This window comes from Schistocerca nitens, chromosome 3 (assembly GCF_023898315.1).
Source record: "Schistocerca nitens isolate TAMUIC-IGC-003100 chromosome 3, iqSchNite1.1, whole genome shotgun sequence".
Lineage (NCBI taxonomy): Eukaryota > Metazoa > Arthropoda > Insecta > Orthoptera > Acrididae > Schistocerca > Schistocerca nitens.
This window is the reverse complement of record NC_064616.1, coordinates 590,123,959-590,142,687: the sequence shown is the minus strand read 5'-3', so window position 1 is coordinate 590,142,687 and position 18,729 is coordinate 590,123,959. Positions and strand designations below refer to the sequence as shown.

Sequence of the window (18,729 nt, the reverse complement as noted above, 5' to 3'; positions counted from 1 at the left end):
AGGGACTCTGGCGCAGTACTGTTATCACTCCTATGAGCCAGCACTGCAAAAGTGTTATAAGGGGAAGTATCAGCAGCCAAAACCAGGGGACATCTGAGAACAGTGCACAAGGCAGGGTGCTGAGCACAGCAGATGCTTCAGCTGTGTGATGGATCCCTTCTTTGTTGAGGAAGTGTTGTAGGCATTCCACCTGCTCCTGAAAAAAAAAAAGGCATTTGTATAGGCTGCACTTGAGCCCTGCTTTATGCAAAATAGTAGGGAGGACACATAGGGTCCGCAAGTGATTCTGAGACAAAGTGCTCATGACAATTGAGTCATCAAAGTAATTGGTACACGCAATGGTAGAACCTACTAACTGTTCCAGGTATCTCTGGAAGAGATCTCAAAGGGTAAGTGCTCATATTTGTATATTCTAAAGGGAGTGTTGATGACTGTAATGTACTGTCATTCCTCATCCAGTGTGATATGCAAATAGGAGTCAGCAGGATCTTCGAAAAATATTAATCTCCAACAAACTTTATGAGGTGGGCCTGTGGGCATGGTATTGGTTAGATTTCCACATGCGACTGCGCATTGATTGCCAATTTAAAACCTCCACATAGCCGGAGGGAGCCATTGGGATCCTTTACACAAGTGTGGCCGAAGCACTGGTTTTTACATGTTAAATAACCCTAGCTTCGTGGGGATGAAAGAGTGCCTGCTTAATGGCTGTCTATAGGGAGACAGGAATAGGATGAGCTCATTAGAAATGGGGCACTGCATCTAGTGTTAAGGAGATATGAGTCTGTAGATGTGTGGTACACCTCACGCCAGGTATGAAAAAAGGCATGAATGCAGAGTTCGTAGAGTTTCTGGAAGGAAACTATATCAGAGATGACCTGAACCTCATCAGTGATGGAAATCCAAACTGTGACAAGACAACCAGACCGAAAATGCTGCCAGCAGAGTGACTATTGCCCACAAACAGTGTTACTGTTCGTGTGGCATATCTTTAGGCCGTGATGATCGTGAATTGACCACGGAGAGGAATCGAACAGTCACCATATGCAACCAGTGCACAGGAAGGCAAGTCCAAGTCGGGGAACACTGATGAGCATATATTTGGAGGTTTATCAAGGATTCACAATTCTTAGATTGCTAAACATCTTAGTAGCAGAAGGATCACCATGAGAAACAGCCACCTGAAGTCCATTTTTAGTTTCTTGGCACTTGTGGGGACTGGGATCTAACTGTCTCAATGCTTTATCATGGACTGTTCAGAGATGCCCATGTCTCGCACACAATGGTTGCAGTGCACCCAACATTCCGGACAGTCTGCATGCGAGTGTCCCATGAAGCAGTCGGGGCCACAATGGGAGACCCTGCTGCATACTGGCTGTTCAGAGGCCATTGACATGTCTGAAAGTGAAGAATCACAACTCCGCCTTTGTGTAAAAGACTAAAAGATAATTCCACCCCCAAGGCAGTGGCTGGATCCTGTGACCTGGGGACAAGCGATGAGGCATTTGTTTGTTGCCTGTGCAATCTCAAAAGCGTGCACAATTTTCAAGATATTGTACAAGGAAGGGTTGTCCACTTTCAGATTTGCAGTGCGTACTTTCGGGTGGGGAGGTATTTGGATCACTAAATTGTCAATCAAAGAATCTGCATATGAGGTTTTACAAGTCAGGTTCACGATAGTGAAATCTCAATGTTGAATCAACCTTCGCAAATCCATTGCCCACATTGTTAGGGGCTCTGAATTCGTTTGCTGGGCACGAGCTTGCCAACCCTAGGGCTCTGGAGCTGAGGACTGGTAAGTGTCGCTAGTCCTCTGTCACCTTAAGCTCTGGGCATGCTTCAGTGACCACCTGGATTGTGAGGATTGTAAAAACCTCTATAAAAAGCTCTACAATCTCAAGGTGTGCTGCGCACTGATGAGATGCATGACTGTTGAGATGGGAAGTCACTAGTGGGCAACCTCTGAAGAATCTGCCACAACTCAGTTTATTTGGTTTACCTAGGCATGCCGAGGGGGGTTTCTGTCCTAGGTGGGCCTTTATTTCCCTAGCTGCTCGCAGTACTGAGATGGATCCTTCGAAATTTTCTCTTCATCCACTGAGCAGAAAGGTTGGACTACTGGTAGGCACCAACCCTCAATCTAACAAGTGAGCTCATGTAGCCAGTCTTCCAGATGCAGGATGTTCACAGATTTCTTCTGTCAATAGTAACAGATTGAATGCTACTGGTCAGAATGTGTTTTTGATCATGAAATGTAAGGAGAGCAACTTTGAGAAGGTCTTACTTTTTAAATTCAGAAAGCTTCAGACAGCATTACAGGGACGTTGAAATCAGTGAAGAGATTGCATAGTGACACCCTATTGGTTGAAACTGCTAGTTTCCAATATGTCACCAACGTCCGGAAAGCTAAGTGGCTTGGGGAATATGCCACAGAAACGGAGCTCCACGACACCTTGAATTACAACAAAGGTGTTGTGTTGAGTCTGGTCGACATTCCCAAGGAGGAAATGAAAGATGAAATGGCTCAAGAAGGAGTCGTTGATGTGGAAAAATATTTTGAAAAGGGCGGGTGGGGATCTCGTACAATCTGACACATTCACCTTTACCTTCAATAGCACAAAACTCCCAAAGCGTATCAAGGCAGGTTTCCTTCGCCCAAACATACGGCCCTATGTCCCCAACCCAATGTGCTGATTTAAATGCCAATGGGCACACCATCCTAGGATGAAAAGAAGGAACCACTTGTGACAAATGTGACAGGGCCACACATGATGAAGTTGGTTGCTCCTCTCTTCCAAAGTGTGTAAATTGCTCTAGGGATCACCCGTTCTGGAGTGGAGAATACAGGATCTTCATTGAAGAAAGGAAGAAAAAAGGAAATTAAAACATCGAAACGCGTCCCATATGGTGAGGCCAAGAAGATATATAAGGCCACATAGCCTCCCACGTTCACTACATCTTTAGCTTCGACCCTTAAAAATCCTATTTTGACAACCAACACTTCTACACAAATGGAGTTTGCTAGTATCAGCAGTAGTACCTGCATTTGTCAGTGCACTTGTCAAGCTGCATTCGTTTCAGAGCCCATAGCACTCCTGAGAACATCAGATAAAGCCACAGTTGCCAAACTCTGGCTTTGCCTCCACTGCTGCTGTGGTAGCTCCTAAAAAGCCCTCCCAGACTGAAAAAGCAAATGAGAAACTTCCACCACCGGCGAAAACAGGTCATGTCAACGTCATTCAACTTCATGATTTTGATGCTTCTACCTCAGAGGCAATGGATTGCGAAGTCTGTCCAGGGCAACCATCTTGCGCCAAGGCTGAATCTCTACCTGTTGTGGGCTCCCCACCCCAGTGGAAAGACAGTGTGGAAGTGCAACCCCCATGATAAATGCCTTGCATACTACAGTAGAACATAATTGGGTTCAGGACTCGTGGAGGAACTGACACTCCTGACACAAGCATACCCTCATGCGCTTGTGTTTACAGAAAACATTTCAAACCCACTGATGCCCCTGTGCGACAGGGCTATACGCTCCACTGATAGGATGACCTGACTGGGGGGAAGAGCCAAGGGAGGGATTGTTGTGTTTGTCAATAACACACACCAATCTGCTGCTCTCTCCTTGGTTACTGACCTCCAAGCAGTAGCTGCTGCTGTTCATGTAGGTCAGAAGATCACTATCTGCTCCCTGTATTTACCTCCACAGATGCGATAGACTCTGAGGCTCTCACAGGCCCTACTGCACAACTCCTCCACCTGTTTCTCCTACTGGGTGATTTCAATGCCCATAATGTATTATGGGCCTTGAACTATACTTGTTCCATAGGTCAAGTTTTGGAGAACTTCACGGTGTCTCAGGAATTGTGCAGTGGGCAGTCCCAATCATTTCTCAGCTGCTACTAGGTCGTCGTCAGCCATCAACCTCTCTTTCTTCTCTCCAGCCCTTGCTGATGCAGCACAGTGGGAAGCAACTGATGACCTTCATTCCAGTGACCACTTCCCTCTGAAGACTAAGGACTCTCATGGATATGATGGAGTGCCTAGCAGAATATTAAAGTACTGTGCTGCACGTGTTAGGCCTGTATTTAGCCATATTTGTAATTTTTCCTTTAGGAATGGTCAGTTTCCTGAACGATTACAGTACTCAGTAGTAAAGGAGGAAGGGACAATTTAGACCTATTTCTATGCCAACATTGTTTGGTAAAGTTATTGAAAAGGTTGTGTATGTAAGGATAATTGATCCTTTTATATCACGCGATTTGCTATCAAATGTACAGTTCAGCTTTAGAAGTTGTTTAGCAACTGAAAATACTATATTCTCTTTTCTCTGTGAAGTGCTAGATGGGTTAAACAAAAGGTTTTGAACACTAGGCATATTTTTTGATTTAACTAAGGCATTTGATTGTCTTGGTCACAAAACATGTCTCCAGAAGTTGGACCATTATGGAATACGGGAAGTATCTCACAATTGATTCACCTCTTACTTTAGCAACAGACAGCAAAAGGTTATTTTTAACAATGTTGAGAATGGCTGTGATGTGGAGTCTGAGTGAGATAAAATCAAGTGGGAGGTGCTGCAGGGATCAGTGGTTGGGGCCACTCCTCCTTATTTATATAAATGATATGCCCTCTAGTATTATGGGTAACTCTAAAATATTTCTGTTTGCTGATGACACTAGCTTGGTAGTAAGGGATGTTGTGTGCAACATTGGCTCGGTTTCAAAAAGTGCAGTTCATGGCTTGTAGAAAATAAACTAATGCTAAATCACAGTAACACTCAGTTTTTACAGTTTCAAACACACAATTCAACAAAACCTGATGTTTTAATTTCACAGAATTGGCATATGGTTAGTGAAACAGAACAGTTCAAATTTCTAGGTGTTTCAGATAGATAGTAAACTGTCGTGGAAAGCCCACATTCAGGATCTTGTTCAAAGACTTAATGCAGCCATTTTTACTATTTGATGTCTGGAGTGAGTGATCATACGACACGAAAATTAGTCTACTTTGCTTATTTTCATTCGCTTATGTCGTATGGTATTATATTTTGGGGTAACTCTTCCCATTCTAAAAGGATATTTTTGGCTCAGAAACGGGCGTTTCGAGCAATAAGTGGTGTAAGTTCACGAACCTCTTGCCAACCCCTGTTCACGAGTCTGAGTATTTTGACATTGGCCTCTCAATATATGTATTCCTTACTGTCATTTCTTGTTAATAATATTAGCTTATTCCCAAGAATAAACAGCTTTCACTCAGTTAATACTCAGCAGAAATCAAACCTGCATTTGGATTGAATTTCCTTAACTCTTGTGCAGAAGGGTGTGCAGTACACTGCTGCATCCATTTTCAATAAGCTACGACTCGAATTCAAAAATCTCAGCAGCAATCCATGCACTTTCAAATTGAAACTGAAGAATTTCCTCATGGATCACTCCTGCTATTCTGTTGAGGAGTTCCTTGAAAAATTAAGCTGATTCTTGTTGTATTGTTAATTGCATTTACTTAAGCTTATGGATTGACTGTTTTTTGGGTTCATATACATTTTATTTTTATTTGTTATTATTTTTATGTTGTAATTTCATGTACTGACACGTTCCATGGCCTTTGAGTTTTGCTCCTCAATTTGGTCCTACGGAACTTGACGTGTAAATAAATAAATAAAATTTAGTGTAGTACAGGAGAGATAGCACTCCTGCAAAAGTTTTAATACTCTGTTTTCTGCCATTTTAACTGAACATCACAACTCTACAGCTGTCTTTACGGATAGGTCAAAACGGGGGAGGGGGGGGGGACTCTATTGGTTGCTCTGTTGTTTTCCCTGATCGTGTCCTCAAGGTCCGACTGCCTTGAGACTTTACTGTCTTTGATGCAGAGCTGTATGCAATCTTGCGGGCACTGGAGCAGATGGGGCATGCTTTGTGTGTTAAATTACTTGTTTGTTCCTATTCTATGAGTGCACTTTACTCTCTACAATGCTTGCACCCAGCAGATAAAGTAGTCCAGAATCCAGGGTGCCCTCTTTCAGCTACAACGTCTGGGGATGGAGGTGTCATTCTGCAGCGTTCCAGGACACATGGATATTGCGGGGAACAGAAGGGTGGATCTCGCAGCCAAGGAGGCGTGTCCTGATCCTCAGTTATTTCAGTGTGCCATCCTCCTACATGCTGTCACCTCGCTGTTGATGTACAGAGTCATGTCGATTGGAAGAAGACTGACTGGAAGGGACTGATAATAAGCTATGTGTTGTAAATCTCACTCTGCGACCGTGGTGTACCTCCTTTCGGTCACAAAGATGGGATGAGGCCCTGCTTACTTGTCTTCACATAGGCCCCAGTCTTCTAACCACATGGCTTCTTGCTCCAGTGAGAGGATCCTCCAATGTGTGGTGCTTGTGACATACAATCTCTGTGCAACAAATTTTACTAGATTTTGTTTTATTATTGTCCAGAGGGCAGTGGCAGATTTACTGGCAGATCTGCCCTCTATTTTAAATGATGTTGAAATGAATGTGGTTATAGTGTTAAGATTTTGTAGTGTGTTCAACTTGTTGTTTCCAAAAATTTTATGCTAATGTTCGTAATGTGTTAACTGGGTGACTGACTCACCAATGTGTTTTTTTGTAAGAAGTCAGCTAGTCACATTTCCCTGTGCTTTTCTTTTCGCTCTTCTGTGGTTTTACTTCTTTTTTAATCCCAGCAATAGCACCTTTCACCCTCCTTTGTTGTATTAAAGCTTGTGAGATAGTGATCTTGTGTGTCAATGCGAATAGGGTGGGAGTGAGTGAATGATTGTCATTTTATAGGTTCCCTCCTCTTTTTATTGACATTTATTTCTTTTAATGTGAGCAAAGACAATTTTAGACATTTTATCGGCATTCATTTCTTGTAATATGTGTAAGGGAGCTGATAACCTAAGTGTTGGGCACCCATAAACTGTGCTTTCTTTTAATATGAGTAAAGACAATTTTAGACATTTTATCGGCACTAATTTCTTTTAATATGTGTAAGGGAGCTTATAACCTCAGTGTTAGGCGCCCATAAACTATGCGTGCGCACTCTCTCTCTCTCTCTCTCTCTCTCTCTCTCTCTCTCTCTCTCTCTCTCTCTCTCTCTCTCTCTCACACACACACACACACACACACACACACACACACACGAGCATTATCACTACCCCAGCTGTGTGTGGTATTGATGGAACTCGAAATGTGATCTGACTGCATGGAATCATTACTAATAATAATTTGACTGCAACAATCACATCTCCTCAAACATGAGCACAACTGGATTCAAGAATGTAGCCAACTTCTTTAGCAAGAAAAATGTCTCTGAGGAAACTCAAGAAAGGAAAAGCATCTCTTTGAGAGTTTTGTTGGAAATCTAAAATTGGCATCATAATGTTTGAACCACTGTGAATACATACCCCAATCCTCTTTGCTATCATTAAGCAGCAGAAGCACAGGTAGGCAGGTTTCCACCTTATAGTGACCATAGCCTGGAGGGGTTAGGTACCCTGAGCCTGCTGAATATCCTGACAGAGCAACGGTGTCTGTAGCTGTTGTAATAGCTGTTGGAACTACTGCTACAGCTGCTGCTGTTCCATGAGTTGCATGAGTTTTACACCACTGGAGCACCACTAACCTTTTATCTTATCGTCCATTATGTTGAGCAGTGGAATTGGACAAGACTGGAAACGACCCAAGACCCAGTAGTAACAGACCGACTGGCTGAGGGTACCACAGCAAGTGACTTGACAGTAAACAGGTGGACAACAGTGAGAGGAAGGCAAACAGCGGGAACGGCACAGCAGAATAACATGTCCAGCAAGTAAAGAATGTAAGACGTAGTGCTTTCAGAACAAAGACAACAGTGTGTAACAAGATCAGTGCAGCAGCCCATAGAAATCATGTCTGACTACAGAGATGCTGTGCTGCTGGCTTTAAAGGGCAGTTGTGGATTCTGATAGACCAGCAAGGTGGGCATGTCCTTGTGGTGACAATCACAACGGCAACACCAACACCCATACGTGTTGCAGTGCTGTCTAACAGCTGTCCTCGAGTTCCATACGCTCTGGTGGGCTTTCAAACTTGCCTGGCCAGGATACAAGAGAAACATTTACTTTTATACTCAATCAGCCATTTTGAACAAGATACACTTTTTTAAGGGATGGGTATATAGTTTCAGAAAATAAGCAAAACCACTGATTTACATGGCCATATTATTTCAGTATCTGACTTTTCAGAACTGTTTTTCTTGCTGGAAAGAAAAATAATCTGTGAATGCATTTTTTTGTCAGAATACCACAAAAAACGGAGACTCACAACAGTATAGTTACGAGTAAGCTCCTGAATAAGATCTTTCTGTCAATCATGGCTCATTATTTTGCTCGAATTAAAACTGATGTTTGGGTGAGGCAGATCTAGTCGTAATAGGAGAAAATATGAAACTTACTTTTTAAATTTAAGAGAATATTCTTTGCGGGATAGTTATTTCATAAAAATATGACATGTATTGCATTAATTTTGCTACTATAGTTACAGTTTGATGCTAATTGTAGTTGTAGAAGAGATTGTTTGCTAATTGCAGCTGCATTTCATTAATTAATATAAAATATGTGTAAGTTTTCTTTTTTCTGTACTGTGTGTAGTAAGGTTTCCACAATTTATGTTGTAGTTATTCCTTATCCACTAGTAAATGTAAGACTTCTTATAGCAAGTGTGTCCTAATGAATATAATGTAAAACATGTGCAATGCCTTGCCATATGTTACTCAGGGCGTGGTAACCTTAATTTTACCTGGAAAAATAAATAAATAAAATATTGGCAGTCAGAGATCTTTTTATGTAGAAAGTAAAATATGAAACTGTTAATGTCACATTTCTTTTTGTTATAGAGCAACTTGTTCCCAAGTCCAGTATGCCAAAATTGACAGATGTGTTCCTATTAGATGTTTTGATGACAAGGCTTCATGTTACTGTTGAAGATGGTTTCCTCGAAAATGAAGACTCTGATTCAGAAACACAAGGGTAAACAGACTTTTAAAAATGAAGAGCAAACATGCATACTTTGTCTTAAGACATTAGTCACATTGTTTTATTTTTTTAAATTTTTTATATATAATCTATCATTTTTCCAGCCCAGAGTCAGTTGCTGTAGCTACTGCTGCTGCACTGTATACTGAAGAGTTATTGCCACACATTTTTAAGCTTCTGGACTGTGTGCTAGCCTGCATGAGGTAAAAACTAAATTCTCCACATATTAGTGCAATCATTATGAAATATATTGATTAATTTAATGTCCTACTGAAATCAGATATGCTTGTACATTGAATTTAGTCAATATTGAATTACTCCCCAAAAAGGGCCTGTAAACGTAGGGTAGTAATCCGTATTTAAATTTGTAAATCTTTTATGGTTTATGTAAATGACGTTAAATAAATGCTTAGTGTGTTGCTTTTCACATTCTTGTCTAAAGTGAATAAGCACATTGTTTATAACAGCCTCCACAGTTAATGGGATAGCCTGACAAAAATAAATTTTCAAACATTATCTGGGATGCATTAAATATTATACAATAGATGTACGCACAGTTACAGATTTTAGCACTGTCATTAGTATTTGCTAATTTGTATTTATAAAATTGTAAATGATAGAAAGACTCCTGAATATGAGAAACAGCCTGAAATTTTTTGATGTAGCGAAGTCTGGTTTTCTAAAAATTTTGTTTTACGCCTTCTAAATGTACACCTCTTAAGTTTTATGCACAGTCTCTTAAACTGTTTAATGGATACAGAAATAAGAAAAATCCCACTCAGAAATAATTAAATTCACAGGAGACAGGTGGATTGGCCATCACTTACCTACAGCTAGCATAACTCTCAACCCTGCTGATAAAACATGTAAGAAAATAGATGACAGCAGTAGTAACTTTTGGGACCACAGATGTCTTCTGTATGGAGGAAAGAGGAATTGGTTCAGGGAAGATACCCTGCCTCCTCCTTATTACAAGATGGAGCCCTCTTAGCTTGTGTTATATCTTGCATAGTGAGATAATAGCATCTACAAAAATTGCGCAGGATGAGCACAGCATATCACAACACTTGGTGTCAGCAAAAACCCTGGGAGCCAACCTAATTGGCAAGTGAAGAGTCCAAAAGCATGATCAAGAAAAAACTCTGAAACTGTAATAGCGCAAAAGCGAGAAGAATTCACAACGCTAATGCAAGCGAGGGAGGGTCGAGTTAATAAGATCTGTGGCAGCACTTGTGTGTGACTGATTTGGAGTCCACGTGTTCGAACCAGGAAGATTGCAACTCAAGAGGGACTGCCAAATGCAAGCAACACTCACCCCGTGTACGGTGGAGTCACAGAGCAGATATCTTGACCACAAGCAATTCCTTGCCCAACATATGTGCGTCTGATGGTGATATGGAAGCTGGATTTTGAATGACCTGCAGACCCTTCCTTGTCAGACTGCTGAAGGGGATGCAGAATCACCTGGACTTTGTGCTCTTCAAGGAATAGTTGCATTTTGGGCACCTTTCAAACAATACATTGAGTAGAATGATGTCCTAAGTGGATTTTCCTTTAACCACTTCTCCTTTATTCTTTGAAGTGGGTGTACTCAGGCACACTAAAATGTTGTTATTAAGCTACCTCATTCAGGTATGATTGTAGAATTATTTTCATGTTCCTTGCTCTCTCCACTTTTGTGAGATGTGCATTCTTGTTCGAGATCCATATGCATAACTTCTATTATGTTTCCTGGGCAATTTGGCAATGGCTTCAACAATTGGGACTTTTACTGGCTGTATGAACGAACTTTGATCTTACAGGGAATTTCTTCTGCTTGAATTTGTTGGTCCAGTATTGTCTGTTTTCATGAAATTGGCATAATGCTCGAATGAAAATTCAGTTATTCAACAAACCAATTCCCTGTCAAGCCCAGTTTAAAGTCATAAAATTATTGTATGGAAGTGCACCAATCGTAGCTTCATTGCTGACTGAATATTGTCTTGATAGTGACAGTAGAGCCCCTATTGGTGTTATCAGTGGTAACACAAAATATTTTATTGAATGCTGGTTTTTTTTTTAAGTGAGTCAAGGAACCTCACCTAGTAGCTCACTTACATACTGACTTTGTGTGTTCTGCTTCTTGTTCATCTAGACTTGATTATTGTGTCATCAAAGAGGGTGTTTCCTGACACAGTTTCACTTCCACACATTTTTTTACTGTTTGTCTCTTTTGAACAAAATTTTCTTTTAATTTCTCCATGTACACATTGGTGACCTGCTTTGTTTTCTGCTTGCCTGTGATGTTCAGAGTCCGAATCTCACCTGCATGCACTCTTATTTCTTGTCCCCTTCATTGTTTTGACATTATCCAGGCTTCCCCAGTGCCCTTGCCAGTATTGTAATAGACTTTTACGCCTGGCAGGTCATTATCAAGATATTTTTCACTACCTCTTTGTGTTGCATTTTGTTGAAATGTTAATAATGTTTCAGTTTAATTTAGGGCTAAGCAGTTTAAATTTCAGTCTCCTGTGTTTAACTAGTGGGACATGATCATAATCTGTATATGTTCCAGGATGTATTGTTACGCATTTTAAGATATTGTTAAGTCTTTCCTTAACAGTTACGTCAGTCTGATGCTCTTGTAACTCTCCCAGGCTTCATTTCTTCCAGTGGGATCCATGTACATAATCACTGTTTCTGCCCTTCTCTCTGGCAAAATGGGTATAGCCTCTCTGATTTGGTTGACTTCGCACAATCCATAGTCTACTGTGAAATCAAATCCCTTACTTTCACTCGTTTTGGCATTAGAGTTATTTACTGTAGCATTAAAAATATTCTTTTGTTCTTTACTTTGCTGCATACAACCTACTAATCAAAAATGCAAGTGAGGTGGTGTAGTTGTTTTGTACACTAGTCTTTCATTCGGGGAGAGCTGGGTTTGGACCATAGACTGACCATCTTTTATATTCGGGAAGACGACAGAGTATTGTCATCTTCCTGAATAGATCAAGGCATATATGAAGATGGTTCCTTTGAAATGCACATGGCCAGTTTTCTTTCCTGCCCTTGATCTGAGCCTGTGCTTCACAACTGAACATACTCCCTTCCTTTCCTGTTGTTCATAAAATATTTCCAATGTTGTCTTCTTTGGTTCTGTTAAGGATGTGTGTTTATTTCTAATAGCACTAGACAGCTTTTTGTGTAAGAAAAGTTGTGAACCACAACATAAACAAGAAGTTCATGCATTAACTGGAATTGACTCTAGCTGAAATTCAAGATGAAAATGAGATGATGATCCTACTCAAATTCACAGATGTGATCTATAGGCTAAACATGTGCTGAAGTTCCAGCAGTGTGAATGATACGGAACCACGAGTGGTTTAACACTTCCATCCTCGCATAAAAACTATGATTTGTGTCTGGACAAACCATTGAGAACTAGTCACTAAAGCAAGATGGTGACCTCGGAGGAACAGCAGTAGGCAATATAAGAACTGTTAGCACACAACCAGAGGCTGGACAGGAAGCTACAGGCACGCACAGACTCTGCCCACCTGAAGCCAGCTCAGGGAAACTTCAGTGCGCAAAGCACAGCCACACTGACACTTCCCACTGTTGCAGGAGATTGTCTTTAGGAGCTCCTCAGGGCTCAGTCTTATACACTATGTGATCAAAAGTATCCAGACACCTCAAAAAACATATGTTTTTCATATTAGGTGTATTGTGCTGCCAGGTACTCCATACCAGCAACCTCAGTAGTAATTAGACATTGTGGGAGAGCAGAATGGGGTGCTCTGCGGAACTCACGGTCTTCGAACGTGATCAGTTGATTGGAAGTGACAAAACTTGGATTTCATGATCGAGTGGCTGCTCATAAGCCACACATTACGCCGGTAAATGCCAAACGACGCTTCACTTGGTGTAAAGAGCGTAAACATTGGACAATTGAAAGTGGAAAAACATTGGGTGGAGTGAGAATCACAGTACACAATGTGGCGATCTGTTGGCTGGGTGTGGGAATGGCGAATGCCCAGTGAACATCATATGCCTGTGTGTGTAGTGCCAACAGTAAAATTCGGAGGCGGTGGTGTTATGGTGTGGTCGTGGTTTACATGGAGGGGGCTTGCACCCCTTGTTGTTTTGCATGGCACTACCACAGCAGAGGCCTACATTGATAGCTTAAGCACCTTCTTGCTACCTGCTGTTGAAGAGCAATTCAGGGATGGTGATTGCACCTTTCAACATGACAACATCCCTGTAATGGACTGGCCTACACAGAGTTCTGACCTGAATCCTATAGAAGACCTTTGGGATGTGTTGGAACGCCGACTTTGTGCCAGGCCTCACCAACAGACATCAATACTTCTCCTCAGTGCAGCACTCCGTGAAGAATGGGTTGCCATTCCCAAAAAAACCTTCCAGCACCTTATTGAACGTATGCCTGCTAGAGTGGAAGCTGTCATGAAGGATAAGGGTGGGTCAACACCATATTGATTGATTTCCAGAATTACTGATGCATTGCGCCACGAACTTGTAAGTCATTTTCAGCCAAGTGTCAGAATACTTTTGATCCGTAGTGTATATGTGAACAGTCTTCTGTCTAATATACAAGAAACTGAAGTAATTCTTTTGCAGGTGACACTAGTATTGTAATCAGTCCACACATACGTAAAGCAACTGAATAAAAGGTTGATAATGTTCTTAAAAGATTTATTTAGTGGTTGTTTGCAAATGATCTCTCTCAACTTCAAAAAGACACGTGTTCAGTTCAACACATGTAAAGGTACTGCAGTGATGATAAATAAATGCATGGTGAGGAAATAATAACTCTATTGGAAACTGTGAAAATTTAAATGGGAAAAACAACATTTTTAACTCCTGAAACAACTCAGTTCGGCTCCATTTGCACTTCATATCATTGCAAGCAAATAACTAAGTTGCCATACTTTGCATATTTTCTTTTAATAATGTTGTATGGAATAATGTTCTGGATAATTCATCTTTGACACTAGGATGCCCAGCCTTTTCCTGTCCTCTCTAAAGCCCAGAGGAGTCATTTTGACCCCCACTCTGTGACAGTAATGTTTTGAATTATTATTTCAAACTGTCTGCAATTATTACATTTTAATGTTTTTACATGATTTGTAACCTTTTAAGATACAGAATTGTGAATGAAATTTAACAGATCACGAATAATATCATTGTCCGAAAGAACATACACCATTTTAATATAGTCCAGGCTAACCGGCCATTGACCACCTCCTTCTGTGCTGGACGCACACACATTGCCCGAACTCATGCGGGACTCGGTAAGATTGTCTGCCACGAGTAATGAGTGTAATGGGCAGGGGCACAACGACTGTAGTGTGGGGACATTAAGTTGGGAATGTGGGTCTCATGGGGAGCATGCAAGGGATAAATCCCTGCAGTCGCATTATCCTCTGTGCCCTCAGTGGCTCAGATGGATATAGTCTTTGCCATGTAAGCAGGAGATCCCGAGTTTGTGTCCCGGTCAGAGCATACATTTTCAACTGTCTCCGTTGATGTATATTGACGCCTTTTGACAGCGTAGGGTCTTGATTTAATTATCATTTCAATAACATCAGTTGTAAAAAATAATCAAATTGGACTGGAACCTGTAAAACTCAAACAAGAGTTAAGCAAGTGAGGGCATTTATGAAGTTTTAAATGCTTAGAAAATTTGAATTATTCATGTTTACAGCAATTTAGCTATTCATACTTCCATACAATTGACACATGTCTCTTCAGTTTTCTTGTGTATTTTCCACAAACCATCTTGTTACAAACAGTGCACTTGGAAATAGTTTCATTACACTCACTGAGTTTAAGAGTGTACATTTTTTTGATGTTTCTGTACTATTTTGTCTTAATTTTCATTTCCATTATTTTCATAATAATCTGTCGTCCCACAAAGTGAGTGCCTCTTCAGACACTTGGTGTGTAGTTCCTGTGCAAGTTGCTGAATAAAATTTCTTCTTTTGATCTTCTTCCCAGTAACAGCCCTGAATACTACAGATGGATTTATTCCTACTGGATCAAGAGTATTGTAGAATGGGTGTACTGGCTATCTTGTTGAGGAGACCTTGACTGAATACAGCCTGGCCATGTATTTACAATATCAACTGCTAACTTTGTCTTGTTATAATAACTTAATGTTTCTGAAGTTGTAGGATGAAAGGAACTCATCAAAAGCACATTTTTTTACTTTCATTCCTTGATACACCACCATGGAAACACCATCACATTTTAAGAATGGTGCCTAATGTAGACAGGCCTTCAAAGACTTAAGAGCATGTGGTATTTCTCTTCTTGCTCTACTTACTGTTCCTACAATGGATATTGACTATTATGTCAATTTCTTGGTGAGTTTGACAGAAGTGAAGTAATTAACTATTGTGACATTTCCGTTTTTGGATGGAAATGGTTCCATAGGATGCCTCACTACATAATCCGGAACCCTTTCATCTTTCTTTCTTTGGATTGTGCATTGTCCTTACTGAGATGAGGGAAACCATTGAGAAGGTACTTGCTATCAACATTTATCCAGCACTTTTGTCCAAACTTGTCAGGCTTTGAAGCCATGAATTGTACGGATGGACACACAGTTAGTTTTGTTCGGGAAGAGTTGCTTGTCTATCATTGCGTCAGATCCGGCTGTGTAACACATGCATTTTTCTATGAATTTGTTTCAGGCTACTGGAACCAATGCTAATTTATCAGTCTGTAAACATATAGAGTGTGTTGACTTCTCCTCTAACCTCATAAATCTCATAATTTCACAGAATCTCTCTCTACTCAGGGTTTCCACACAAAAAGGTAGGCCCCAGGAAACACTATTGTTGTCCATTCGTACATCAATATTATGAACAGAAGTTAATTATTGCAGCATAGAGTAAAATAGCTGAAATCTGGAAGTGCCTGAAATAAATGTAAGGCATACCAATAAACAAAATTATAGTATTATCATAAAGGGTTCAGTATGTGCACTATGAGTGTTACAGGTGAAAGCTGGAAAATATAATCATTGTGCAAAATACATTGTTTTTCAATATATTGTTAATACATTCCAAATATATAAATTTTGTGAAAGGAAATGTTGCTCCAGTCATTCTGTGAAACATGTTGTTGTTGTTGTGGTCTTCAGTCCTGAGACTGGTTTGATGCAGCTCTCCATGCTACTCTATCCTGTGCAAGCTTCATCATCTCCCAGTACCTACTGCAACCTACATCCTTCTGAATCTGCTTAGTGTATTCATCTCTTGGTCTCCCTCTACGATTTTTACCCTCCACGCTGCCCTGCAATGCTAAATTTGTGATCCCTTGATGCCTCAAAACATGTCCTACCAACCGATCCCTTCTTCTAGTCAAGTTGTGCCACAAACTTCTCTTCTCCCCAATCCTATTCAATACCTCCTCATTAGTTACGTGATCTACCCACCTTATCTTCAGCATTCTTCTGTAACACCACATTTCGAAAGCTTCTATTCTCTTCTTGTCCAAACTGGTTATCGTCCATGTTTCACTTCCATACATGGCTACACTCCATACAAATACTTTCAGAAACGACTTCCTAACACTTAAATCTATACTCGATGTTAACAAATTTCTCTTCTTCAGAAACGATTTCCTTGCCATTGCCAGTCTACATTTTATATTCTCTCTACTTCGACCATCATCAGCTATTTTACTCCCTAAATAGCAAAACTCCTTTACTACTTTAAGTTTCTCATTTCCTAATCTAATCCCCTCAGCATCACCCGATTTAATTTGACTACATTCCATTATCCTCGTTTTGCTTTTGTTGATGTTCATCTTATATCCTCCTTTCAAGACACTGTCCATTCCATTCAACTGCTCTTCCAAGTCCTTTGCTGTCTCTGACAGAATTACAATGTCATCGGTGAACCTCAAAGTTTTTACTTCTTCTCCATGAATTTTAATACCTACTCTGAATTTTTCTTTTGTTTCCTTTACTGCTTGCTCAATATACAGATTGAATAACATCGGGGAGAGGCTACAACCCTGTCTCACTCCTTTCCCAACCACTGCTTCCCTTTCATGCCCCTCGACTCTTATAACTGCCATCTGGTTTCTGTACAAATTGTAAATTTGTGTGAAACATAAATATTAGAAATAAGTCATTTTGACCCCTGTGGTTGTTCTACTGTTAAGAAAGTAAGTTTTTATATTTCATAAACATTCAGTAAGAATTTCATGCTCACAAGCAATCACCTTGTAGGCATCTGTTTCAGGAATTAGGCATTTTGACTACTGCTTCACAGTATATTTATTCACTCATGAATTCTGTTGCAAATAACCCACTACAGTTCAAGTGGAACAGTGATATACATAATTACAATACCAGAAAAAAAGACCATTATTCCACATTAAGGTTGTCTATAGCACTAGAAGGGGTGCACAGTGCTGCCACCAAAAGTTTTAATCACTTAGCACCAACTACATTTGAAAACAAATTGACAAAGTTTCTCTTTCCCAATTACTACTGCTCAGTAGAAGAATATCTGTCTATGTAATCTATTTCCATCAAGGGCTTATTTTTCACACTGATGGATGTAGTTTTTAGGCAGTCATATTTTGCTGAGGATGCAAACAAGGGTTTATATTTGTCTCCAGATGCTGCAGGCAGCATATCTTGATACAATAGAACCACTAGACCTGTTCCACTCTCACTACTACTCAATCTGGAGTGAGTTTTGCACGAGTGGAAAGATTCTAATAGCTACCGTTCAGGACTTGTTTGTTTAAATTTTAGGCAAATAATGGCTCTCTTCACTGACACATTCCAACTTTCGGCTGATATTTCTATAATTTAGTACCGTCTGTGTAGTTCGATGAAACACCTACATGATATGCCAAACTCCTATATACAGACTGGCTCAAATACAGACTTGCTCAATGGAGATCAGTGCCATACTTTATTATTGTTGCTGTTGGTAAGCTATGAGATCCTTTGATACATTTTTTGCCAATTTTTTCATGTGAATTCCCAGTATTGATCTCTCATGTCTTAATATTAGTTCTGGTCTTTAATTTTGAGTAATAAGGACCATAATCCAATGTATTTATTTCAAGTTTCATGTGCCATATTATTACAAATTTAGTCTTTTGCTCTCAGTATGGTTGCTCTTGAAGAGTATTGTTGATAAATTTGACATTTCATTACTGGGTCATATTAAAATACATAAATTTTGTCACTAGTAGCTGATGGTTCAAACAATTGCCTTTAAGATTAATCATAACACACAGTGCAGTACAGTATTATATTCAGAAATTCCTGTACGGAGTAGGAACTATCAAGCAGTCATGATTTCAACGTATGTTTGAAGAGAATTCTATCGTCAGTCAAGAGTCATTGCATCAATGGATAAGTCATCTAAAATTTTAATGGCTGATACTTTCATACATTCACTCCTTTTCGTGCCTCAATAAGGTTCAGGGACACATGGACTGTAATTTGTCACAAAAGGTAGACACCTTTCCTGTCTTTTTGTTGCTGATGAAGGTGTTTCAACCAGTTTTGAACAGCTCTCATCATCCTCATTTCATTTACTAAAATCTGAAAAGTGTAGGTATGAGTGAAACTCAATTATTTGCCAGGCAACTGATTATTCAAAAAATAAAAAGCTGTTACCTGATAGTTGGAGCATATGAGATCCCTGATGTGGACATTTTCAT

The 18,729-nt window shown here is 40.1% G+C and overlaps 1 protein-coding gene across 1 annotated transcript in view; it reads left to right on the top strand.

The window, feature by feature from the left end:
• LOC126248505 (protein purity of essence) overlaps positions 1 to 18,729 on the top strand; it is a 446,891-nt gene that overhangs the window by 159,107 nt on the left and 269,055 nt on the right. Inside the window, 2 exon segments of the mRNA XM_049949542.1 lie at positions 8,892 to 9,024; positions 9,135 to 9,233. Coding sequence (XP_049805499.1) covers positions 8,892 to 9,024; positions 9,135 to 9,233 — 232 coding nt within the window.